The sequence below is a fragment of the Oncorhynchus kisutch genome, linkage group LG12 (genome assembly GCF_002021735.2).
Source record: "Oncorhynchus kisutch isolate 150728-3 linkage group LG12, Okis_V2, whole genome shotgun sequence".
NCBI classification, from domain to species: domain Eukaryota; kingdom Metazoa; phylum Chordata; class Actinopteri; order Salmoniformes; family Salmonidae; genus Oncorhynchus; species Oncorhynchus kisutch.
In genome coordinates this window covers 53,405,873-53,431,937 of record NC_034185.2, presented here as the reverse complement: position 1 = coordinate 53,431,937, position 26,065 = coordinate 53,405,873, and the positions used below count along the sequence as shown (strand labels likewise).

The 26,065-nt window shown below is 42.4% G+C and overlaps 2 protein-coding genes across 14 annotated transcripts in view; both read right to left on the bottom strand.

Annotated features, from left to right (window-relative positions):
- The window catches only part of LOC109901278 (transcriptional regulator prz1-like), a 30,768-nt gene extending 10,131 nt beyond the window's left edge, over positions 1-20,637 (bottom strand). For both annotated transcript variants that reach the window (XM_031836563.1, XM_031836564.1), the window contains exons 1-5: positions 20,150-20,637; positions 17,779-17,909; positions 17,396-17,578; positions 3,911-4,075; positions 3,395-3,506 (exon numbers count right to left, since the gene is read on the bottom strand). In XM_031836563.1, the coding sequence (XP_031692423.1) occupies positions 3,395-3,506; positions 3,911-4,075; positions 17,396-17,578; positions 17,779-17,909; positions 20,150-20,408 (850 nt within the window). In that variant the 5' untranslated portion in view covers positions 20,409-20,637. The remainder of the gene's footprint in view (positions 1-3,394; positions 3,507-3,910; positions 4,076-17,395; positions 17,579-17,778; positions 17,910-20,149) is intronic.
- LOC109901251 (zinc finger protein 583-like) overlaps positions 1-26,065 on the bottom strand; it is an 880,650-nt gene that overhangs the window by 206,596 nt on the left and 647,989 nt on the right. The window lies entirely within an intron of this gene.

Sequence of the window (26,065 nt, the reverse complement as noted above, 5' to 3'; positions counted from 1 at the left end):
TAGGGACCTACATCAAAGGAAGTGACAGAAAATAACAATCTTTTCAATCTTAGTGGCATCAACGGAAAGACGGGCTCTGTTTGTGGCAGCGAAGCTAGCAGCCGACTCTACTGCCTGCTGTTCTCCACCAGCGACAGCATGTGGACAGAGCTGGTTACTGCGACTTCCAACAACTTGCCTATAGCACTCTACAAGCATGAGAAATCTTTCTCACAGCCAAAGCCAGATACTGTAGCTCTTAAGACATTTGGCAGCTCACAGATAGATCTGGCATTGAATAAACAACAGAAATGGAATATCAACATGCAAAGTTTTAGAATGGGTGGCCAGTAATAAACTGTTCCTGAACACCTCTAAAACTAAGAGCATTGTATTGGGTACAAACATTCCGTAAGATCTCAAGATCTCAGCTGAATCGTGTAATGAATGGTGGCTGTTGAACATGTTGAGGAGACTAAATAACTTGTTTTTTTCTTCGATTGTAAACTGCCATTTTTTTCAAAAGTTTACTAAGAGCTGGCAGCAAGCTTATATGTCTGCTGTTAGAACCAGTAAAGGCAGCGTTACCACTCTTGGGTAGCGTAATTACTTTGGCTTCCCTACAGGCATGAGGACAAAGATGAAAGATGTAGCTATAGAGTCAGCTAACCATCCTCAGTGGCTTTCCATCTAAGCTGATCGAGAACTAATTTTCCACCTCTGATAGCACTGGAACAGCAGCTACAAGACTTTGATAGTTTCTATGAGCAATTCTAGCTGAAAGGCAATGAACTGGGCCTGGCAGATAGAGGAACTCGTAGTAGAGAGGGGGCAAATCTACTACAGTATACTGGACAATATCAATGTTCAGACGGGAGCCAGGGTTGAACACTTTGGTGAACTTAATTTCCTTGGTTTAGTGTTACTCTGTATTTCTCAACTCTCAATTATGAGGTCAACAGCAACTATTTTACAAAGATATTTGATATGCCTTTGAGATACAGAGCGAGGGAAATGTGCATTAGCCGTTGCGAGTGCATAGGCCTCGTCGGACGGTTGGCTACAACTGCAATGTTTTTTGGGACCTTTAATGTACTTTTAGATTCATACATGGCTACTATGAGTGGGTATTATGTTTAGAGTTAGTGATCTAGCTAATGTGTTCGGTTTCCACATACTCAGGTGGTGAATTAGCCCCAAATAAATTAGTCTATGATATTAGAGCACAGAAAATTGCTCATTAATCTCTATTGAAAAAAAGATATGACAATTCTGGAGCCCTATCTTACATTGTTTTTTGTACCTTATCTCCCCAATTTCATGACATCCAATTGGTAATTACAGTCTTATCCCATCGCTGCAACTCCGGTACGGACTCGGAGGCGGCGAATGTCGAGAGCCATGCGTCCTCCGAAACACAACCCTGCCAAGCCACACAGCTTCTTGAACACACTGCTCGCTTAACCCGGAAGCCAGCCGCATTAATGTGTCGGAGGAAACACCCTGCAACTGGCGACAACAATAGCATAAGTGTCTACCCAAAATGCATGACAATCACTGATTGCACATTAAAAGATATTTTAACTTATTTAGTGAATACCATCTCAGTAGTCTATTAGACGTTTTAATAAAGCACTGAATGACTTTATAAGATGACAGGCCTACTAATTTTTTTAAATTGCGTGATGCGGCAAAAATAAATGGGTGCAACTAAATTCTGGCCTGGTGCCACCAATTGAAAAACCAGGGAGAAATGTTAGTCTGGAGCCCTGCTACAAGGGGAATGTCATCCATATGGAAAAGTGTTCATACGGACAGACCTCACCACACGTCATTTTTACAGAGCCTTCAGAAAGTATTCACACCCCTTAACTTTTCCCACATTTAGTTGTGTTCCTGGATTTACAATTGATTCCATTTAGATTTTGTGTAACTGGCCTACACACGATACCCCATAATGTTAAAGTGAAATTATGTTTTTAGGAATGTTTACAAATTAATTTAAAAAATGAAAAGATGAGTCAATAAGTATTCAACCCCTTTGTTATGGCAAGCCTAAATAAGTTAAGGTATAAAAATGTGCTTAACAAGGCACATAATCAATTGCATGGACTCACTCTGTATGCAATACCTGTGTTTAACATGATTTTTGAATTACTACCTCATCTCTGTACCCCACACATACAGATAATTGTAAGGTCCCTCAGCAAAGCAGTGAATTTCAAACACAGATTCAACCACAAAGACCAGGGAGGTTTTTCAATGCCTCGCAAAGGGCACCGATAGGTAGATGGGTACAATTTTTAAAAAGCAGACATTGAATATCCCTTTGAGCATGGTGAAGTTATTAATTACACTTTGGATGGTGTATCAATACACCCAGTCACACCCAGATACAGGCATCCTTCCAAACTCAGTTGCCGGAGAGGAAACCGCTCAGGGATTTCACCATGAGGCCAATTGTGATTTTAAAACAGTTAGAGTTTAATGGCTGTGATAGGAGAAAACTGAGGATGGATCAACATTGTAGTTACTTCACAATACTAACCAAAATTACAGAGCGAAAAGGAGGAACGCTGTACAGAACAGAAAATATTCCAAAACATGCATCCTGTTTGCAATAACGCACTACAGTAAAACATGCGACAAATAAATTAACTTTATGTCCTGAATACAAAGCGTTATGTTCGGGGCAAGTCGAACACATCACTGAGTACTACTCTTCATATCTCCAAGCATGGTGGTGGCTGCCACTGCATCAAGTTATGGCTATGCTCGTCATCTGCAAGGACTATGGAGTTTTTGGGGGGAGATAAAAATAAACATTAGAGCTAAGCACAGGCAAAATTCTAGAGGAAAGCCTGATTCAATCTGCTTTCCAACAGACATTGGGAGACAAATTCACCTTTCAGCAGGACAATAACCTAAAACACAAGGCCAAATATACACTGGAGTTACTTACCAAGACGACATTGAATGTTCCTGAGTGGCCTAGTTACAGTTTTAACTTAAATGAGCGTGACAATCTATGGCAAGACTTGAAAATGGCTGTCTAGAAATGATCAACAACCAACTTGACAGAGCTTGAAGAACTGTAAAAATAATAATGTGCAAATATTGTACAATCGAGATGTGCAAAAACTTTGAGACTTACTCAGAAAGACTCACAGCTGTAATCACTACCAAAGGTGATTCTAACATGTATTGACTCAGGGATGTGAATAAATTTGCTAAAATGTCTAAAAACATGTTTTCACTTTATCATTATCGGGTATTGTGTGTAGATGGGTGAGAAAACATTTTTTTTAATCAATTTTGAATTCAGGCTGCAACACACACGCAATGTGGAATAAGTCAAGGGGTATGAATACTTTCTGAAGGCACTGTATGTAGGCTATATGTATTTCTCCCTTACCTTGCTCCCCCATCTTTAATCCACTCAGCAAGTCAATGTTCTCTGGTCCGTCTTCTATTGTCTCCTCTTTGACTAGCAGCAGATCAGGCTTCCCATCCTCCATGTCTACTGACTGTAAGAGATACAGAGTGAGAGGATGTTGGATCAAGACATCTGATATGAGCAACCTGCTATGGAGCATCTTCTGATTGGGCAATGAGGGATTGCTATGAGTACTATGCAAACATGTTAGTTGATGTGATACTATGCAAATGTGTTAGTTGATTTGATTACTCGACACTCTTTAATGGTTTGATAATTCAAATGCATGGTTCCACAATTAAAACAAAATGAATCAAGACCTGGGCCCGTATCCACAAAGAGGCTGAGTAGAAGTGCTGATCTTGGATCTTTCCATATAATCTTATCTATTATGATCTAAAAGGCTAAACTGATCCTAGATCCTTGCTCTGAGAGGCTGTGTGGATACGGACCCTGACCTAATATTATTAAGACAGTAGTTCACAGTGGGCTCACCTTGGTGAGACTGTATGTGGTCCTGTGCTGCTCAGCTGGTTCCTCTGTGGGTTCAGGTGGTGGTGTAGTCTGGTTGTCCTCTACGACCATGGTCCCCTCTGGGTTCCCCAGACCTTCCTCACAGCCCTCCTCCTTCACCAGCAGCACCTCTGGACCCTCCTCCTCCTGGAAGAGAGGTAATAAATATTACACACACACTCCCTCAAGTACGTACACACACACAGATAATAAACTAGGGCTGGGAATTGCCAGGGATGTCACAATACGATATTATCACGATACTTTGGTGCTATGTATTGCGATATGTAACTGTATTGATTTTTACCCATCACTATAATAAACACACTTTCAACATGGAATGTTTACCCACCCCAATACGTTTGAGTCCCATACCATTTCACCAAGTAGAATTATTGTACATGCAAATGTACAGTCACCTCAAATTATTGGCACCCTTAATAAATATGAGCAAAAAAGACTGTACAAAATAATTAGAATACTGAGCTTATTATATCCTCCCAAAATTGGGAAAATTATATTTTATACTAACAGAATTGCTCAGAGAAAGGAATTTTTTTCTTCTAAAAAAGATAGGTTTCAAAATTATTTCAATACTCCAGCACCCTACCCCTGCGAGGATAACGACACAGCCTTTTTCAAAAAATGTTTTATGAGTTGGAGAACACATTGGGAGGCATATTAGAACATTCCGCCATGCATAATCTTTCCAGGTCCTTGATATCCTTTGTCTGTGCTTACGGACTGCCCTCTTCAATTCAAAAACAGGTTTTCAATGAGGTTCAAGTCCATTGCAAAATGTAGATTGGTCAATTAACCATTTCTATGTGGATTTTGATATGTGCTTGGGGTTAGCTTCAGGCAACCAGGTTTTTGGCTAAAATGTCCTGGTAGTAAAGTGATGTCATTGACCTTAAGATCCCCAGGACCAGTGGAAACAAAATAGTCCCATAACATTAAATATCTTTCTTGGAAGGCTTAATTAAAACCTTCCCAAGAAGGTACCCACTATCAATCGCTATGGAAAGATACCACTCTCGGGCGAGAGCGGGGGAGGATGACCGATGTATAGGACAGACCACTGTTATGACCACTCAAGAAGGACAACCGACAACGGAACATCTAAACAATTTCTCGGGTCTACAGATGTGTAAAGATTTTCAAAAACGAGAGGGGTCTGAAGATCCATCAGGCAAGGGGTGGCAATCGGAACATCACTGATGCACCAGGGGAGACAGAACAACAGGAAAGGGAAGGCACACAACATACAAGACAATATGTACAGAACAACACAGGAGAGACCAGCCTGTGAAATCAATCAATAACAAAGCCATTTTTACATCAGCAGTTATCAAAGTGCTATACAGATACCCAGCTTAAAACCCCAATCAATGCAGAAGCACAGTAGCTAGGAAAAACTGCCTAGGAAGGCTGGAACCTAGGAAGAAACCTAGAGAGGAACTAGGCTTCGAGGGGTAGCCAGTCCTCTTCTGGCTGTGCTGGGTGGAGATTATAAGCGCACATGATCATTAAGGCCCTATCGGTCTTAAGATGGCCTAATGTGTCAGCAAAGAAGGAATGGGACATGTTCGACCAAGACGTGGTCCAAGTGCTGGAGGTAACACTCGCAGGAGATGTAGGGAAGGATATCTGAGCAATGTCAACTATAAATCGAGAGCATAGGGGCTGACAGCTTTGGAAAAAAAGAGAGGAAAATCCAAGACGAACATCAAGCCAAGAGAAAACCGATGTCTGAAGAATATAACGACCCTAAGACGCGACCTACTGAGGCTGAATGAGGCTTTTCACCAAGTAAGGGAGGGAGTAAAACCAGCACTGAAGGAGATCTGAGACAATGAGAGAGCGTATTAAGACCTTGTGCCGAGGTGAATACCATCGCAGGGACAGAAGGAGGCGGATGAAGGAGAGGACAGACTTTGCCCTTCCAGTATCAAAACCCCTGGGGGACAAAAGTTCAGGAGAGCTCAAAGCAATAAAGGAAGAGGTGGAGGAGCACATTTGTGGAGTCAACAGCGACCCCAGGCATGGAAATGAGCTGGAAGAGAAAAAAAACTCAAACCAATGATGCCACCATCCCCTTCGAGGTGTTGGAACCCAGCTGGCAGGTTTCATTCCAAAAGAAGTTAACTCCACAAACATCAAGCAATTCCAAACCATCTCACTCCTCAATGTGGAAGGTAAAATCTTCTAAATGCTGTCTTGAACACACAAGCTTCATCTCAAAGATCAAGGACGCAAAGCGTAACCAAGGAGGCCTGGCTGTCCTGTGGCTAGACCTAACCAATGCCTACAGAACCATACCCCACAATCTGGTGGAAACCACACTCAAGAACATGTACCTGCAAGATTCCAGAAACTCCTCCAACGCTATTTCGACAACTTCAAGATGCGCTTCACAAGTGGAAAGGCTGGAGGTAAGTATTGTGGCCGGGTGCACTCTCCATCATTTTGTTTTCTGCAGCAATGAACCTCCTGGTTAAATCAGCAGAGAAGGTCAGACAGGGTGCAGTACCGGCAAGCGGCGTCCAGCAGGCTCCAATCAGAGCATTCGTGGATGATCTGAAAATGAAGTCTGTTCCAGAAGGCTGATGGATTTTGGAGGCTCTGGAAGAGCTCATCAAATGGGCCAGAATGAAGTTCAAGTCTGCATATTCAAGAAGTCTAGTCCTGAAAAAGCAACAATTCAAGATCAGAGAGGAGACCATTCCCAGCATCAGAGAGAAGCCTGTGAAGAACCTGGGCAAGTGGTACAGGGCCAATTTCAATGACAAATATTGTGTGATTTGTTCTTTCAAGCAGACACGTTGTAACGGTTTTGACTTGAGGTTATTATTTATAAGGGTGCCAGGTAGGTTGTGCCTACCAGAGAAAACATTGGTTTCTCCTTTTAGTTTGGGTGGGAATGAGTCCCATCTGGTCCGTCAAGTCTACACCAATACAAAGGACTTATGTAAAAGTCAGGATGGAAATAAACTTTTCATAAACCCTTAAAACATTGGAAAGAACTTCAAAAACAACTATATTATTTTGCGTGGGTTGTATTAGCAACAACAATGATTACACACACACATATATAATAATATCACAATGAGTTCTGGTTCCTCCAGAAATGTCCTGTACCTCGGGCCTAAAAAGAGTCCAGCCCGGTAAAGGAGTTCAGTGAACTCAAGTGACTTTTGTCACGCAATGTTTGTCCATTCATTCAGTGTAGCGTAAACCCAGTATTAAACATACCATCAATATAACAATTATTTTACCACAGAACTTTAAAGCATATCAACTCTTACTAAGTCCTCAACTACAACTAACTACATAAATCATCACAGTATACCTCACATCAAAACAAATGAAATACCGTATACAAAAATGTTGTAGTCAGTCGGTCAGTCAGACAATCCAATCCGCCAATAGATCTCCAGCGGAGAAAGGCCACGAAGAACGGAGAGGTGTAGTCCACGGACGCAAAGAGTGGATCCGATCCTGGGTAAACTCTCTTAGGCTACAAAACACACGTTTAACGGCAACAAAACAAACGGAATAGAGAAGCTTCGGGAACTGAGGGTTGAACACATCCTCAGTCACGTCTCCATCACAACCCCACTTTTGCGCAGCTGATGCTGGCTATTTAATTGGGAATTAAAGGGAAAGCGCCCTATTGGAAGGAGCTGCACTGAGCCGGTTCAGAAAAATTCAGGGCCGTCACACACCCCCTCCCCTGGAAAAAGCCGACCATTGCCCTGGAAGGCACATCTTGGTCGGGGAAACCGAGAAAGGTCTCCTCATCACTTTCCTCTACAAAAATATTCATGACTTTGCGGCGCTCAATCGCCTCCAATTCCTCAGCCGAGGGGTAACAGGCCTTAAGGCGTGAGACATGGACAACGCGCATATCTTCACCTGTGTCCTCGGTAGTTCAAAGGGCCCATCTGCTCCACAATCCTATATGGTCCTTGCCATTTAGGAGCGAGCTTGGCCGAGAAGAATTGTTCAGCTTTCGAGTAAGGATGAGAGCGAAGCCACACCCGATCATGAAGCTGGAACTGCATGTCTCGTCTGTTCTTATCATAATTTCTCTTCTGCTTGAGTCGAGCCTGGATCATGTTCTTTGAGACAAGAGCTCTCAAGTCATGGAGATGGACTACCTGGTCATAGCAAGCAGCATCTGGAGTAAGCTGCTGGGGCTGTAGCACCATATCCAAGGGTCCTCGGAGAGGACGACTTAGGTTCAGCTCTGCAGGTGTGACTCCAGTGGACTCTTGCACAGCAGAATTCAGGGCAAATCGAGACTCGTGAAGGTGCTTGTCCAAGTGTTTGTGCTGGGTCCCTACATAGGAAGCAATCATTGTCTTCAAGGTTCGATTTACTCTCTCAGTGAGATTGGTCTGTGGGTGATAGGCCGTGGTCAACTTCTGTCTCAGGTTCCATCTTTGGCAGGTCTCCTCAAAGAGATCAGAGACAAATTGGGAACCTCGATCAGACAGGATGTAAATCAGGCACTCCCCAGCGAGTCAGGATCTCTTTCGTAAGGATGTTAGAGACGGTCCTTGCTGTGGCCTGACGCAGGGAAAAGAGTTCCACCCACTTTGAATAATAATCAACAAAAACAAGCATGTACACATTCTGATTGGAGCTTCTAGGAAATGGACCCATCAAATCCACTCCTAACATTTCCCAAGGTCGGGTAACCACCGTTTGCTGCAACTTGCCAGCAGGCTTTCTACCTTCTGGTTTGTACATTTGACAAACCTGACAATTTCGGATGTGTGACTTCACATCCATGCTCAGATGTGGCCAGTACAGTAATGCTTGCAACCGCTTGTAGGTTTTGAACCTGCCCAAATGACCAGCTAATGGGTCTTCATGGAAATGTTGAAGCAGTTGAAGGCGTAGAGTTTCAGGTATGTACATTTGGTAGAGTGTTCTGTGAGGTAGTTGTACAACTCGGTAGACTTTATCTTCAATAATGGTCAGATTTGTGGTAGGATTGACCATCTTTTCTCCATCTTCCAGGATAGTCTGGTACAAAGCCTGTACTTCTGGATCATCCTGTTGGGCTTTCCATATGGCCTCATCAGAGATGGGAAAGTCCGTTTTGGGCGAGTCTCGACTGCTTGACAGGACAGTAGCACATGTAAGATGAGGGCCACCGTTATCACAAGCAGGAGCTCTGGACAAGGCATCTGGAACAGTGTTGTATTTTCCTTTCCTGTATTCCACTGCAAAGGTGAACTCTTGCAACCGTAGAGCCCATCTTATGAGTCTGGTAGTTGGTTTGTTGGTCTTGAACACCCACACAAGGGAGGAATGGTCAGTGACCACAGTGAAGTGTCTACCCTCCAGGTAGTACCTCCACTTTTCCAAAGCCCAGACAACTGCAAGGCACTCTTGGTTGTGGAGTAGTTCCGTTCTGCTCCATTCAATGTCCGACTGGCGAACGCTAGCACTTCTTCAGTGCCATGTCCAGTCTGTTGGACTAGGACAGCACCAAGTCCAACATCACTTGCATCAGTGTAAACAACAAAAGGGCAATCAAAGTTGGGATGACCTAAAATGGGAGGTGTGACGAGGTGTCGTTTCAGGGTTTCAAAGGAGGTCTGGCACTCTGCCGTCCATAGGAATTTCACTCCTTTTCGCTTCAACACGTTGAGGGGTTCTGCCACCTGGGAGAAGTTCGACACAAACCGATGGTACCATCCAGCCATCCCAAGGAACCGTTGAAGGGCCTTGAGTGTGGTTGGCACAGGGAAGTCTAGTACAGCCTTCGTCTTTTCAGGATCCACATGAATGCCGTCAAAAGACACAATATGCCCAAGGAACTTCAGGGAGATTTGGCAGAAGTTGCTCTTCTTCATATTCAAGGTCAGACCAGCTTCTCTTAGCTTGTCCAACACTGCTTGAAGATCTTGAAAGTGTCTTTCTCTGTTCTGAGAGTAGATAATTATATCGTCCAGGTAGACGAAACATATCTTCCCTTTGAGCTCACCTAACGCAATCTCCATGAGTCTTTGGAAAGTGGCAGGGGCATCACCTTAAAGGAAAACAAGCCCTCAGCACAGACAAAAGCAGTCTTGTCCTTGCTTTCCTGGTCCATCTCAACCTGCCAATAACCACTATTGAGGTCAAGGGTAGTGAACACAACAGCGCCAGACAATGACTCCAGGATCTCGTGGATGGTAGGAAGAGGATAGGCATCAGTCTGGGAAACATTGTTGGTCTTCCTATAGTCCACACAAAATCTAAGACCACCAGTCTTTTTTGGGATGAGGACAACAGGAGCAGCCCAGGGAGAGGAGGAACGTTCTATTATATCTTGTGTTAACATATCATTAATGAGTCCCTTTTGGATGATTAGCTTCGCTGGGGACAAACGATATGGCTTTTGCTTGATCGGCATTTCCTGTGTAAGGAATATTTTGTGCTTCAGGAGCCCGGTGCGTCCTAGCTTTGAAGTACATACATCAGCATTATTCTGCAGCTGTTCCAACAGCCTTAACTCCTCTGGCTGTTCCAGCTGAGCTCTTCTCACAGCCTGTAAAAGGAGATCGTCAGAGGATTATCAAGGGATAGTGGTACCGGAGCAACGGCAGAGAAGAGTGCCACATTTGAACCCCAATCATGTAACTTCATAGCTTCTGATTGGAAGAAATGCTTCTTGCTCGGATTGTATGGAAACCAGTAGCAATTGTGTGCGATATCAATCTGGACACCACTGAAGTACATGAAATCAATTCCCAAAACGACAGGAAAAGCAAGGTTCTTGGTTTGTAGGATAACAGAAGGAATCATATAGGAGCGGTTACACAGGCGGAACTCTACCTCACTCCATCCAAGTGGTCGTCTAGCCTCACCATCAGCCAGATAGAGTGGACCTTCTGTCCATGGCTTCAAGTTGTATTGTGGACCTTTAACCTCCTTCCACAGTTTCTCATTTAGCAGTGTGTAGGATGACCCGGTATCCAAGATGGCTCTTCCTGTCCATGGGCCTATGGACAGGGGTAACACCAGTTGGTGCGGTATTAACTGAAAGGAAGGGGATGTCGATGGTGGGGCGTAGGCAGTGACTCTTGGGGTTTCAGCTCTGGTTAAAGCACCCAGAGTAGGATGGTCATTCCTGCGAAGAGAGTTAGGTGTGTTGGCCTGTTGTGATTTGTGGTTTCTGGAAGGGTTTACTTGATACGGTCTTGGACATGTAGCTGAAGAATGTCCCTTTTGGCTACATCTCCAACAGAACATGAGAGGGGTCTTGACTGGAGACTCTGGCGGTTGTTGATGGTCTGTCTTGGGTAACTGTTTGGGTGTCTGTTTCTTTCTCTGGTCATATTGCTGTTGGCATTCTCTGTCCTTCTCAAACTGCTGTCCCAAGCGAACCAGTCCATCGACAGTGGTGACTCGTTCTCGGAGTTGACTGGCTAGTAGTGGGTTGATGTTCTTCAAGATCAATTTAATGACCTCTTCCTCCTCAATGCCAGGTTTCCACCTTCTGCAAAGGGAGTGGTAACCGTATGCAAAGTCACGAATACTCTCTTTCTCTCTTTGTACTCGATTTCTGACTCTGTCTGCCAATTCATCTGTGTAGTCCTCAGACAGAAATGCAGAGGAAAACTTGGCCTCAAAGTCAGCCCAGGAGGTAGTGGTGAGACGTACCACATCCCACCAGTCTCGAGCTGTCCCATGCAACACATTCCTCAATGTGGCAAGGAGTTCTTCGTCAGCCAGGGGATTGAGGGCAAGAAAGTCACGACATCTTTCTAGATACATTAGCGGATCAGGACTGTCATCTTTTTTCCCAAAGGTGGGAAATTGCAATTTAATGGGCATCACCCCCACATGACGTCTACTCAAATCGTCATGAACAAACGAGCTAGGAGGGATTGAGGAAGTAGAGGGGGAGGGCGTTATCGGACAATGAAAATGAACACCAGGATGCATGGTGGATTGCATCCTGCAAGGGGTGGCTGCAGCATGGCCTGGTCTTGGCTGTTCAGAGGTGCCAGCTTGGCCCTCAGTGGTCTGAACTGAAGTGGACACCAGGGAAACTCTGTGTAAGGAGTTGTGCCTAATGGAGGCCATGTCCACAGACACGTCATCCAACATTTTAACACAATTAGAGAGTTCTGTCTGCAAGTGGTCTACAGTGTTAACCATGGGAGAAAAAACAGAATTAACGTCCTTGAGGACCTCAGTGTGGTGATGTTGCAGGCGCCATTGGAGAGTGGCAGTGAGTTGGTTTCGTTGGTAGTCAAACTGCCTGTCCATGGCACCAGTAATTTCCCGTCTTCCACTCTCACTGAGCTCTGTCAGCATGTGGGTTAGAGTGTTCAGTGAGTTTCTGAATTCCATGGCACTCTGTTGTTGCTCTTCCCTCAGACATTTGAAATTATGGTGGATAAGAGTTTGGAGATGTTGTTGAGTCCGACGAATATCAAGGATGTCACCTTGAAGTTGTAAGACTACAACCTCTGGAGATAAACCAGACAATGGAGGAAGGTTGGGTGTCAGAGGGAGGGCTAGCTCAGTACTTGCACACAGATCCATGTCAATAAGTGAGTAACTGGTTAGACCTCCTGTGGCCTGTGGTCCAGACCGAGCATTCAGATTCCTAGGGCTCTGGCCCAAATCAACTCCATTATCTCCATTCACATTATGATTTGTATTGTCAGCTTGGTGGTCAGAATGGCCCTGTGTATTCCCATTGACAGGTATGACATGGATGAGCACATTATCTTGGGGTGAATCCATTGTTTTAATTCCACACAAAAGATTTGCTTTGGTTAGTTCTCAATGTTGAGCTGTCCCATCTGGGGTGCCATTTTTTATGTAACGGTTTTGACTTGAGGTTATTATTTATAGGGGTGCCAGGTAGGTTGTGCCTACCAGAGAAAACATTGGTTTCTCCTTTTAGTTTGGGTGGGAATGAGTCCCATCTGGTCCGTCAAGTCTACACCAATACAAAGGACTTATGTAAAAGTCAGGATGGAAATAAACTTTTCATAAACCCTTAAAACATTGGAAAGAACTTCAAAAACAACTATATTCTTTTGCGTGGGTTGTATTAGCAACAACAATGATTACACACACACATATAATAATATACACATCTGTACGGTCCCTCAGTCGAGTAGTGAATTTCAAACACAGATTCAACCACAAAGGCCAAGGAGATTTTCAAATGCCTCACAAAGGTCACTTATTCGTAGATTAGTAAAAAAAATATTTAAAAAAGCCAGACATTGAATATCCCTTTGGGCAATTTGAAGTTATTAATTACACTTTGGGTGGTGTATCAATACACCAAGTCATTAAAAAGATAAAGGCATCCTTCCAAACTTAGTTGCCACAGAGGAAGAAAACAGCTCAGGGATTTCAACATGAGGCCAATGGTGACTTTAAAACAATCAAGGACGCATGGCAAACAAATGGCAGAAATGAGGACGTACGAAGGGAAAGCAAAGGCCAAAATTCAGCACTATTTAGTGGACAGCGCCGCTACATACGTTTACATTTTAGTCATTTAGCAGACACTCTGGGACTTACAGGAGCAATTAGGGTTAAGTGCCTTGCTCAAGGGCACATCAACAGAGCCTTGTCTGGCTCAGGGATTCAAACCAGCAACCTTTCTGTTACTTGGCCCAACGCTCTAACCACTAGGCTACCTTAAATGGTTTAAATCATGACAAAGAGGTGGGGGTGTTAGTTTAATTTGGAAGCTTTTATTTTAGTATTTACCACTGTAAAACATATTTACTATTACATTTTAAACTAACAGAAGAATGGTTAAATGAGCATTATTTAGAGACCCCCTCAAATGCACAGTGAAAGTTACACCCCGGACTAAAAGACAGATGAGAGTATTTTCATTGCATACTCTTTACAGCAATAGGCATTTGCTTTCCAAACATTTTTTCCCAGCATTTATTTTATATTGCGATATGCCGGGCCTCTCTACTTTTCACCGACAGTCGCAACTCAACAATCATCTACTTAGTATTTGCTGTGAGAGCTGCCCAAATTGCTCGCGCTGCCTTTCCTCCTGACTGTAGGCAATAAGATTTAAAACATCTACAACTAATATTTTTGAAAGAAGCTAATGATCCTCTGTGGCCAAATCATGCTTTAGCTGCCTATTTTTAATTATTTTACTGATGTATTTCTGTATAGACAGGAGTAGGGTAATTATATAATTTTATAAAATTTACTTTAATTTAAAGCTTTGCCTAGCCTTATGGACGCGCAACCTATGTGTAAGGAGGTAACATGATATCTATCATAAGGGAATTACTAGTTATCTCACGGGCTCTGACAGAGAAGTAGCCTATGTGAGCGCTTTATCAGTAGTCTAAACAAACAGTTAAAGTATCCTTCACCAATAAATTAATGAACATCCGAGATAATAGGCGGGTTTATGCTGTGAACAACATGCTTTTATTAGCCTACCAGAATTGCCTACAAAAAAAGGTTTGTGATAGGCCTTCAATTAAAAAGGTTATAGTTCACAATGATTAAAAATACATTTAATCATCAAAATAAAATGAAGAGATAGTAAACTTTCACGATGAAACTTTGTTTAATCGTTGAAGTGTTGGCTAATGGTTTACTAAAACATAAGGAAGCTATCTGATTTTCAATAGCACCGATGACAAATACCTATTAATTTGATGGATGATATGCGAGAACCTTGCTTAATGGATGGATTTGTTGGACGGGTTGCAAAATAAATCCTCCCATTGCAGGGATCAACTTCCCGTGGCATGCAGTTTTATAGCCTCATGCAGTCGAGGCAGTTTATTATTGTTATTATAATAAACTATTATTACCTTACTATTCAGCTATTTCAAATACTTCAAGGTATAGTCAACCACCTAGTATGAGAGAAAAAAAAATCTTATTTGCACACAAATTATTTGGACAATAATATTGAGTGGAGTCGTTTTTATTAGCGGGAAGACGTTTAACAAATGTCTAACTGTGTCTTTGGTAAACAAAAGTGTCACATTACATAGCGGCATATTTATCTATCAGGGCATTTGAAGCTGAACAGAGATCTTCACGCCTTCTGCCAAACCAGGTCTGATATCACAAAGAAGATTCGTCCTGTCCTTTTGGGGATTTAGATAATCAAACACTATTTTAGTGACTGCAGATTACGGGTGTGGAGCTGTTTTTACGCACCAATAATCTGTGTTCTATTCACCATTGTGCATGCCCTTGGTGACAGTCTGTTCATTACAGCTAAAAGCGGTTATGTGGGGTTTGTAGTGAGTCTCTTATAGAATGTCTGATCAATCAGTTGCCTGAGTACATCAGTCTTATAGACAGTGTAGTCGTGTACAGTTACAGCGCTTACAATTATATATATATATTTTTTAAAATCAGCTCAATTATGCTCTGCTCCTTGCTCGCCCACATACATGATCTGGCATTCAAAAGCAGCCATGCTTTAGGCTATCAAATAACTTGTCAATCATATCAATTAATAGAAACAGTGAATGAATGGTTGAAGCAACCATTACATGGTCTGACAAACTGCATAACAATTTAAGCGACTTCGTATCTCCTTGAAACAACTTAGTATCTCATTTGAATGACTTAGCATCTCTTTTATGTGACTTTAACTAAGTAATTCAAACATGATACTAAGTCATTAGAACGAGACACTAAGTTGTTTGAACAAAATACTAAGTCGTTCAAATGAGAATTCCAAGAATCACATTTTTATATATTTTTTCGCCTTGGGTTTCAGGGCTTCCATAATTCCTGTACATGCAAATGTATTTGACGAATAAAGGTGATTCTGATTTGGAGTGCCTTGAAGGAGGAAGGAGTAGCGATTGTGGTGACTGGAAGGTGAGCCGGCAGCAATGACCCCATCATATTGGTTTTAAAGCGCTGGGGGTGTATGCAGAATAGGGTAAGATCAGATGTAATATATACTAAAGAGAGTCTCAATGAAAGTCTTTTTTTGAGTCCCATTTTGTGTACATTTTTTCCCCAGTTTATCACATTATCATGCCGATTGAGATGTGTCTGTGTGGTTTTCATATGGTGCGTTTAAAACTTCTTTGTTAAAATAATAAAGTAGTTAAATGTAAGTAATGAAATAGACATTTGTGAACATCATATTGCCTACAGAGTACAAACACAATATGTAACAGACTTTTTAGGCTTCTATATGCCTTATAAATCACACAATGCCTGGATGCAATATTCTACGCAGGAACGTTCTACACTGAAATCTGTTACTCTCGTTATTCCTAATGCATCTCTGGATATTTGTATGCTGACAACAATGAAAATTCATCTTTCTCTTTAAAATGTTCTCTCTTTTCCTATTTTTTCTCTTTAAATTGTATCTAAACATCAGAAGCTATCGAGTGGAGTGGTTACTTTCTATGTTACAGAGTGGAATGTTTTTTCTGCTTGTGTATCCTAAGGTAGTTACTCTCTGAATGGCCTCTCTCCCGTGTGGACATTCAGGTGCATCTTCAGATGGTGCTGGTGGGAGAACCTCTTCTCACACTGGGGGCAGCTGTAGGGTTTCTCCCCGGTGTGGACCCTCTGGTGCCGCTTCAAGTGGCCAGCCTGGGAAAAGCACATTTGACATTGGGTACAGCTGAAGGGTTTCTCCCCTGTGTGGACCCTCTGGTGCCTCTTCAGGTTGCCGCACTGGGCAAAGCGCATATGACACTGGGTACAGCTGAAAGATTTCACCCCTGTGTGGACCCTCTTGTGGATCTCCGCCTTCTGGGGGCAGCTGAAGCCTTTGTTACAGAACATGCAGAGGAACCGTTTCTCTTTACTATTGCCTGATGTGGCTCCCCCTCCCTGAACCTGGGCTGTAGCACTGTCGTTTGAGTTCAATACCTGATCGAAAAGGACACCGCTGTGTGAATCGGAATGCCTCATCGACATGGACACTGGGTTGCGATTTCTGACCGCCTGTAAAGGGGAGTGGGTCACGACATTTGGATTTGTCTCTAACCTTTCCCTGTAATCTAAGAAATATCTGCCTTGTGAGTGTTGTTCTCCGAAGTGAGTCTTGTCTACATTCCATGTCAGAGGCGCATCGCCCTCCACTTTCACAGTCACCTCATCTATAACCTCCCCTTGCTTATCTAGGCAACCTTCAGAGTGTACACTACTACTGTACCGGTTCCAGTCCCCTCTAGACAGATCAGTTTGTCTCTCTAAACCCATCTCTGTAGGGTAAGAAGAAGACAGATCATTGCCAGTCTCTAACGAGTCCCGATAGGAAGGAACCTTCCTCAAACTCGGAATACGGTAAAGTAAATACTCTGAGCCGGGAGCAGTAGGACAGCCCAGCCTTTCCTGCCCCAGTCTCTCTGGATCTGACCTGTTATCAGATCCTGTGTGTAAGAGCCTTTGTGTTACAGTTAAAGTCTCCATGTCTGTCTCTGACTTGAGGACGGCGTTCAGCGTTCCACTGACCTCCGTGATGCTGCGTCCGATCCTGGTCTGGGCCGCTGCAGCGGTGGCGAGGTCCTCAGTGACTACAGGGTGCGCCACTCCAGCCATTGCTCCAGTCTGGATGTCTCTGCTGTCCTGTGGATCCACCTCTCCTTCAGACCTCTCCAGCTTGACCCCAGGACCTGCAGCCTCTGCATCTGAAGACTAAAACAAGAAGAGAGGAGGTTATTATCGGTACATGAGTTGAATTGGATAACAATAACATAGGGAAGTCTCACAAGCTCCACTATGGCAGATAAATGAGGATGTAAATGTAAGCAAATTAATAGCTGAAGGGAGCCTTTCTGAAATAAAATGGCCACATTTGATGTACTGTAATGTTGATGTAATACCATTACACTAACCTCTATCACAATAATGTGCTGGGTTGAGGTTCCACTCCCCTCATCAACAGTGATGGGTTGGTCATCTCTCCATGTGTTGTGTCCCGCTGGCTTCACAAGGCTCCTGTGGCCTCCAGTGAGAGGCCCTTCACCTGAGGGAGTGATTGGGGATGGTTAAGTTATATTGTACACTATTGACACGGTCTACAATTGGCAAGGATGTAAGGTAACACTTCTCATAATTTCTTGATATACTATTTATTGTTCCATGCATCACATTATTTTAGTTGAGTATGAACATAGGGAATTTGGATAGAATGTGATAACTTCTTGCACAAAGGAACTGTTCTTAACTGACCTGCCTGGTAAAATAAAGAACACATATATTGTGCAAGATAGCTAAGTAATCAGGGGAAGTATTGTTGCATCCTGTAGCTACCCTGGATTTATAAGCGTGGCCACTTGAGCATGCTTTTAGGGCAGTCAATTTCCGTGGGACTACAGGTCAGAAGGCTGATGGTTTACTATTTCTACATTGTAGAATAATAGTGAAGACATCAAAACTATGAAATAACACATATGGAATCATGTAGTAACCAAAAAAGTGTTAAACAAATCTAAATATATTTTAGATTCTTCAAAGTAGCCACCCTTTGCCTTGATGACCGCTTTGCACACTCTTGGCATTCTCTCAACCAGCTTCATGAGGTAGTTACCTGAAATCCATTTCAATTAACAGGTGTGCCTTGTTAAAAGTTAATTTCTTCAAGTGCAGTCACAAAAACCATCAAATGCTATGATGAAACTGGCTCTCATAGGAACTCCACAGGAAGGGAAGACCCAGAGTTACCTCTGCTGCAGAGGATAAGTTCATAGACTTACCAGCCTCAGAAATTGCAGCCAAAATAAATGCTTCACAGAGTTCAAGTAACAGACACATCTCAACATCAACTGTTCAGAGGAGACTGCGTGAATCAGGCCTTCATGGTTGAATTGCTGCAAAGAAATCACTACTAAAGGACATCAATAAGAAGAAGAGACTTGCTTGGGCCAAGAAACACGAGCAATGGACATTAGACCGGTGGAAATCTGTCCTTTGGTCTGATGAGTCCAAATTTGAGATTTTTGGTTCCAAATGCCACGTCTTTGTGAGACGCAGAGTAGGTGAACGGATTATCTCTGCATGTGTAGTTCCCACTGTGAAGCATGGAGGAGGAGGTGTGATGGTGCTTTGCTGTTGACACTGTCAGTGATTTATTTAGAATTCAAGGCACACTTAACCAGTATGGCTACCACAGCATTATGCAGCGATATGCCATCCCATCTGGTTTATGCTTTGCGGGACTATCATTTGTCTTTCACCAGGACCCAACACACCTCCAGACTGTGTAAGGGCTATTTGACCAAGGACAGTGATGGAGTGTTGCATCAGATGACCTGGCCTCCACAATCACCTGATCTCAACCCAATTGAGATGGTTTGGGATGAATTGGACCGCAGAGTGAAGGAAAAGCAGCCAACAAGTGCTCAGCATATATGGGAACACTTTCAAGACTTTTGGAAAAGCATTCCAGGTGAAGCTGGTTGAGAGAATACCAAGTGTGTGCAAAGCTGTCAAAGGCAAAGGGTGGCTACTTTAACACTTTTTTGGTTACTACATGATTCCATGTGTTATTTCATAGTTTGATGTCTTCATTATTATTCTACAATGTAAAAAATAGTAAAAACCCTTGAATGAGTAGGTTTGTCCAAACTTTTGACTGGCACTGTACATGACACCACACCCTCTCATTGCCCACGCCGCAGACACTGACAGTTCAGATTAAGGAAGACATCCCATATAATAACCAGCGGGACCCAGGTGTCATGTCATCAATGCACAGCATCAAGCCCTTCACGGATACGTTCCATGACAGGGCGAATTAAACTACACAGAGCAGTGGGGGTGGCAGAGAGAAACACGGAGATTGAAGGTGTGTGTCTGTGTATCATGGCAAAGTTCACAGTCATTTCACGCTGTCTATATTAAAACCAGTTAAATGTAACTAAAAGTAATCCAAAATGTATTCTACATAATCCCCAAAAGTAAGTATTTATCATGAGAGGGCCTTCAACAATAACTAGCAATGCTGCATACTCCTAGAAATGTATCCTGTGAGGGAGTTGTGTGGTTTAAAAGAGCAGATATCTACTCTGCCACTTGATCATGTTTTTGTTTTTAGCACTATCGATTTCTGCGGGGCTTGATGGTTGAGGGTTCGAGCTGCACTCTCTGCCTGTTTCATTACAATACTATCCAAAAACGGACCAATACCCAATTCTGGGTACACATCTTAACACATGCGCAGATGTGAAAGGGGCGACACTCCCCACAGCCTAATGCAAAATGTACCTCTTGCCATTCCTCTGCATCGGTCAAGGATCTTGACACTACTGGGACGACTGGTGAGGACGCGCTCCCGTGCCACCTTCAATTCCAATTGTTGTAGTTTCCTCCGCAATCCCCTGTTTTCTTTCTGGCTTTGAGTTATTTCCAAACGAAACACTGCATAGTCGTCGTCTACGAGTTTACAGATCTCTGCCACGGCTGTATTCGCTAGCATCTCCATGATGGAGGCAATTTGAGTGTGAAAAATCATACAGTCAGCCATTGTTGTTAGCGAACGTTAGCAGCTAGCTAGATAACATCATCAACCAAGTTCCGTCTCCAACGCGAATTAAAGACTACCTGGGGTAAGTATGTGCAGCGCGGTTACATGTGTCATATTTTGAGTTCAACGGTGCCAATAAACGTCTAAATAACAAAAACGCTAACGTGGAACTTGTTCTTGGTCACTACACTTCCTTTCACTAAGCCTGGTTACGTTAACTTCGCACTAAAGAGAAGGCTTCTTATTGGTTGGCGTCATAGCTAAAATGCTGAGGTTAAATGGAAAAGGAATAGGAATTCGCGCTGTTAGTTTAATTACGGTACTGCTTATAACATTATACATAAACTCTCCTATTCATGATCACTAACTTCCAAGCTCAGACTAATTTAGCAAGATTAGAATAATTACTTTTTTCCATCCTCCGTAAGGTAAATATTACACTGTCCTTGTTCTAGCCTAGATTTACGGGCTCTAAAAACAGGTATTCAGACAAGCCCGTTTTAAATGAAAAGTTCAATGGTTTATGAGGGGTATCTGACCAAGATACTATACATGATATGTAGAGCCCTATTAAAAACGGACGTAATCACAGATTCCAGACTTTCAAACGTAATTCACCAATATTTTTAAAAATGTATCATATTAATCACATGACATGAAAAAAAAGGCATCAGTGATTTGTATTTTCCTGCAACTTCCTGAAACAGGAATGACCGTGTGTGTGCCTAAGTATACACTTTGTGTAGCCGTTAGCAATGCTGCTAATGATAACCTTCTAATAGAGATGGAAAGCCTTAACCAAAAACCTTCTAATTTAAATGTTAACTACACTGTAGCCTATACCAACCTGGCTTGATTATTTGCATCAATCCAGTGGCCATTTGTTTAGAAGACTCTGCAATCGCATGAGCACTACAGAAACATCACAACCAAAAGATAGTCTCTTGCTGGTGCACACTTGCATTAAAAAGGTAACTCCACCCCAAAAATCTAAATATCTAATATTTTTCCCAAACCTCAGGTGGGCTTATCAAATGTTGTTTTTCTATTTAAAAAAGTGATTTTGAGAGAGAACCTGAAAAGGACACCTGCAGAAATTAAACTGAGAAAATGATTTTATTGGATTAAATATGTCAGCTACAGAATGGTTCCCAGCTCTCTGTGAAGGCTGAAGCCCAGGGTGACCTGCTCTGTTCATCATGGATACTATGGTGTTTGTATCATAGGAACAGGAGGGTCTATCTCTATCATCCCCAGGCCCTGTTCCATCCCTGCACTGAGAATGTGAAGAGAAGGGTCTGGGCTGCAGACTGGATCCCTGACTGGAGCCTCTGTCTCTCTGATGACCACCAGGACTGAGGTGTTCAGTCCACCTGTCCACTGGTTGTGTTCTGTGTCGTGGTGGAGTCTCTGTCCTTCGCGGTTGGGTCCTGGTTCCAACTCGCGAAGGAAGAGCGATGGCTCCTGATCCAGTGTCCTGATCGGGGGCCAGGGTTTGTGACCAGCTGCTTCAGAGGTCCAATCTCTCCCGCCAGCAACACCGGTTATCAGCAGGTCCTCATGGACTGCAGACACAAATTTAACAGAAAATCATAAAGTTTTATATAAGAAACTCTTTGCTGTACACACAAACATGACATTATAAAATGTTAACCAGTCAAGCCTCTAACACTGTGATTCAAGTACCGTACAATATGGAGGCATTGGAGTTTATTATTTAAATTTTTTTACATGTGTTGATTCAAAAATTAAGTATAATGTTTTGGTTTCACTGAGATAAGGACAACACAGTCCCTGCAATGATACAAAAATAACCAAGTCAGTCAGAACAGTCAATGTTGTATTTAATTTCAACAAAATGGTCAGACAGTCACATAGTGAAGTACAGAACTTTAATTGTACAAACAACATGTGACAAGTAGAATAACTTTTACCTTTTCTTTTACCTTTTCTGAAAAGCTGGTACTCTCGCTTTGACAAAATACATTTGGAATAGTTTGGAAAAGGTTCAGCATTGCATTACACTGCTTCAATACTACATGTCAAGTAAACAAATTAAGGCACTCATTTCCTCAATATAAATGACTAGCATCAAACAACTGGACAAGGTTGTCACTTCATCAGTGAAGCATTTTTACAGACACCATATCATCTACTCTGCCTCATCATACTCATTCTTTCCTCAGTTCACCGCATCCAGTTTCCCACTACATCCAAAACAAACAGAATTAACATCAAAATAACTAATACTACATTACATGACACTACACATGGGCCGTGTGCATTTTCTGATGGTGTATCCTGAGGTAGCTCCTCTCTGAAAACCTCTTCTCGCAGCGAGTACAGGCAAACGGGCTCTTTCGTGTGGATCTTCAGGTGCATCTTCAGCTAGTGCGAGAACCTCTTCTCACACTGGGGGAGCTCTAGGATTTCTCCCTTGTGTGGACTCTCTGGTGCCTCTTCAGGTTGGATGAGTGTGAAAAACTAGACGTGCACAGGTGGCAGCCGAATGGCTTCTCCCCTGTGTGAACCCTCTGGTGCCTCTTCAGAATGGACAAGTGTGAAAAACAGGCCCGGCACAGGTGGCAGCTGAACGATGTCTCCCCTGTGTGCATCCTCTGGTGGATCTCCACCTGTTTGGGGAAACTGAAAGTTTTCCCACAGAATGAACACGGGAAGCACTTCTCTTTGCAACCGGATCTACTAATAGCGTTACTACTACTGTCATTTGTCAATGGGCTGGTGCTGCCATTTAGTGTGGAGGTACTGGCATTGTCTGAGGTCTGGTTTAACATTAGGAGAGTGTGAGGAGGATGAAGGCCAGGGAGTGTCTGTGTTGTCGCAGGGTCCATGTGTTAAAGGAATTTGATTTCTATATGTTTATTAACCAATTCAATTAATACACTCAGCCCATTTCTAACAATTTGTAAGATACTTATTTGCATAAAATGGACAGAGACCAGTCTCAAAATCAATCAATAGCGTTATTCTCGAGAGTACTGATCATGGTACAATTTACAACAGGTTATATAAACTAAAAATGACGTCATAGGTTTTAAACGGTCCCTCCTCCACTCCGATACAATGGCAGTATAGTTCACAAGCCTTCCCACATCGTCCACCACCTGTTTGATAATTTACTACCAGCCCAAGGTCTCTCCTCTCCCTGTGTAGATAAGATAAGGAACACAGCATTCTAGCCAGTCTGACGATACCTTAATTCGTTTCTACCAAGGAACGGACAGTCTTTGTTCTAATTCTTGATTATAATTACACACATTATATTCATTATTATAATAAGATTCATACATCCATACAGTAACATAATCCTATTCTGTTTAGTCATGGTTCTGATTGAAATGTATACATAATTTAGTCATTATTGATAAAAATCCCTTAACACCATGTTCCAGTTGATAGATCCTATAGAAGGCAGGCTGAAGGCAGCACCTGTTAGGAGGTTAACCTGAGGCATCATCAGTCTCTCTGAATCACAACTATAGGAGCAGGACGGAGCATCGCTAGCCGAATCTGTGTCTGTTGTCTTCCATTGGAAGGACTTTAGCTTCCCTCCAGGCCTGAGGGCAAACACATTCTAGTAGGCTTAGATTGAAGATATGGAAAATAGGAGTGGCAATATTGTCCGTTATTATCCTCAGTAATTTTCCTTCCAAGTTGTCAGACCCCAATGGCTTGTCATTGTTGATAAACAACCATTTTTTCACCTCTTCCACACTCCCTTTAGGGAATTCAAAATTACAATGCATTTCTTTCATAATTTGGTCAGTTATACTTGGATGTGTAGTGTCAGCGTTTGTTGCTGGCATGTCATGCCTAAATTGGCTAATCTTGCCAATGAAAAAATAATTAAAGTAGTTGGCAATATCAGTGGGTTTTGTAATGAATGTGCCATCTGATTCAATGAATGATGGACCTGAGTTACCCCAAATATGATGACTTGGACTCGACTTTGACTTTAACACCAATGACTCATGACTTCACCTGACTTGATACCCTCCCCAAGCCCAAATATAAAAAAACGATGCTATTAAAAAGTGTGCAGCGCATCAACTCTTCATTTAACGGATTACAGTTGGAAATGGACAGTAGCCAATCAAATTATGAGTGGCAGTGCAGAGGGCAGGTGAATTCAGATGGAGCCCTTGGAAAGATGATACCCAAAATTATTATTTTCAGATATAAAGACAACACTGTATCAACAAAACGGATTGCAACTTGCAAAACATAAGGGAAGAAAATTATAGATGGGAGGCGCAACAATTTCCAACTTTGTTCGACATTTGAAGCTGCACAAAGAACGGTAAGTCGTGGCTAATATAGCCGTTGGCTATATATTTTATTACTTTACTAGTGTATCATGTAGGCTAGCATAAAGTTAAATCAATGAGCCTCCACACAGTCAGTCAGTGCAGGAACGTGATCATTGCACTCAAGATTGAGCTACAACTGGCTAGGCAGTTTGAAGCCTAAATCCTGCCTGACGTTCCTAAAACAAGGTCGGGCGATTGTGTACAAGCCAACATCGCCCGATTGCGCCCCTCGATAGTCGATCACTATTGGGGGGTGGGGGTGTCTCATGGCTATCCATGTATTTCCATGTAAATTTAACATTTTGGGGAAATAAATAAATATAGATATTTTTAAAAGCATTCATGATTTGCGTAAATGTAATATACTAACTAATACTCTAATACTGTTAAATCTGAAATGGTATTACATTTAGTGAAGAGCACACGTAGCACATTCATCTCCTGCACATCTATCACTCCAGTGTTTTATTGGTATATTGTAATTACTTCGCCACCATGGCCTATTTATTGCCTTACCTCCCTTATCTTACCTCATTTGCACACACAGTATATAGACTTTTTCTACTGTATTATTGACTGTATGTTTGTTTATTTCATGTGTAACTGTGTTATTTTATGTGTTGAACTGCTTTGCTTTATCTTGGCCAGGTCGCAGTTGTGAATGAGAACTTGTTCTCAACTAGCCTACCTGGTTAAATAAAGCTGAAAAAACAGCACATGATGACTTGTTTAGGACTCGAAACTCAAAGTTAAAGACTTGTGACTTGACTCGGACTTGCCTGTCTTGACTTGGGACTTGTGCTAAGACTTGAGACTTACTTGTGACTTGTAAAACAATGACTTGGTCCCACCTCTGCGGTTTAGTCATATTTGCAGTACGTTTGCCAATCGGTTGTGCAGCTAAACTTATTTGCCATTCCTTTCGCTTAATTCCTCATCAATCCAAGGGAATTTAACCGTTTTTAAAATCACTACAAAACGTATTGTATGACCTCATACAACAGGCCCAACCTTTGGAACTTATCCAAAGCTACTATATTGTGATCGCTACATCCGATGGATTTGGATAAAGCATATTTCAGCAGCATTAGTAAAGATGTGATCAATATATGCTGATGATTTACAGTTTGAAGCTTTCCTTGAGTGGGCAGCTTGATGAAAGCTAGTCAATATAGAAATGACCAGAAAATATACCTCCCTGTTGATATCACATACATTATAAAGCATTTCACACACATTGACTGTTAGCTTTCCACAATGGGTGAGGCAGATGAACCTATTTTAAATTTGTACCTTTATTTAACTAGGCAAGTCAGTTAAGAACAA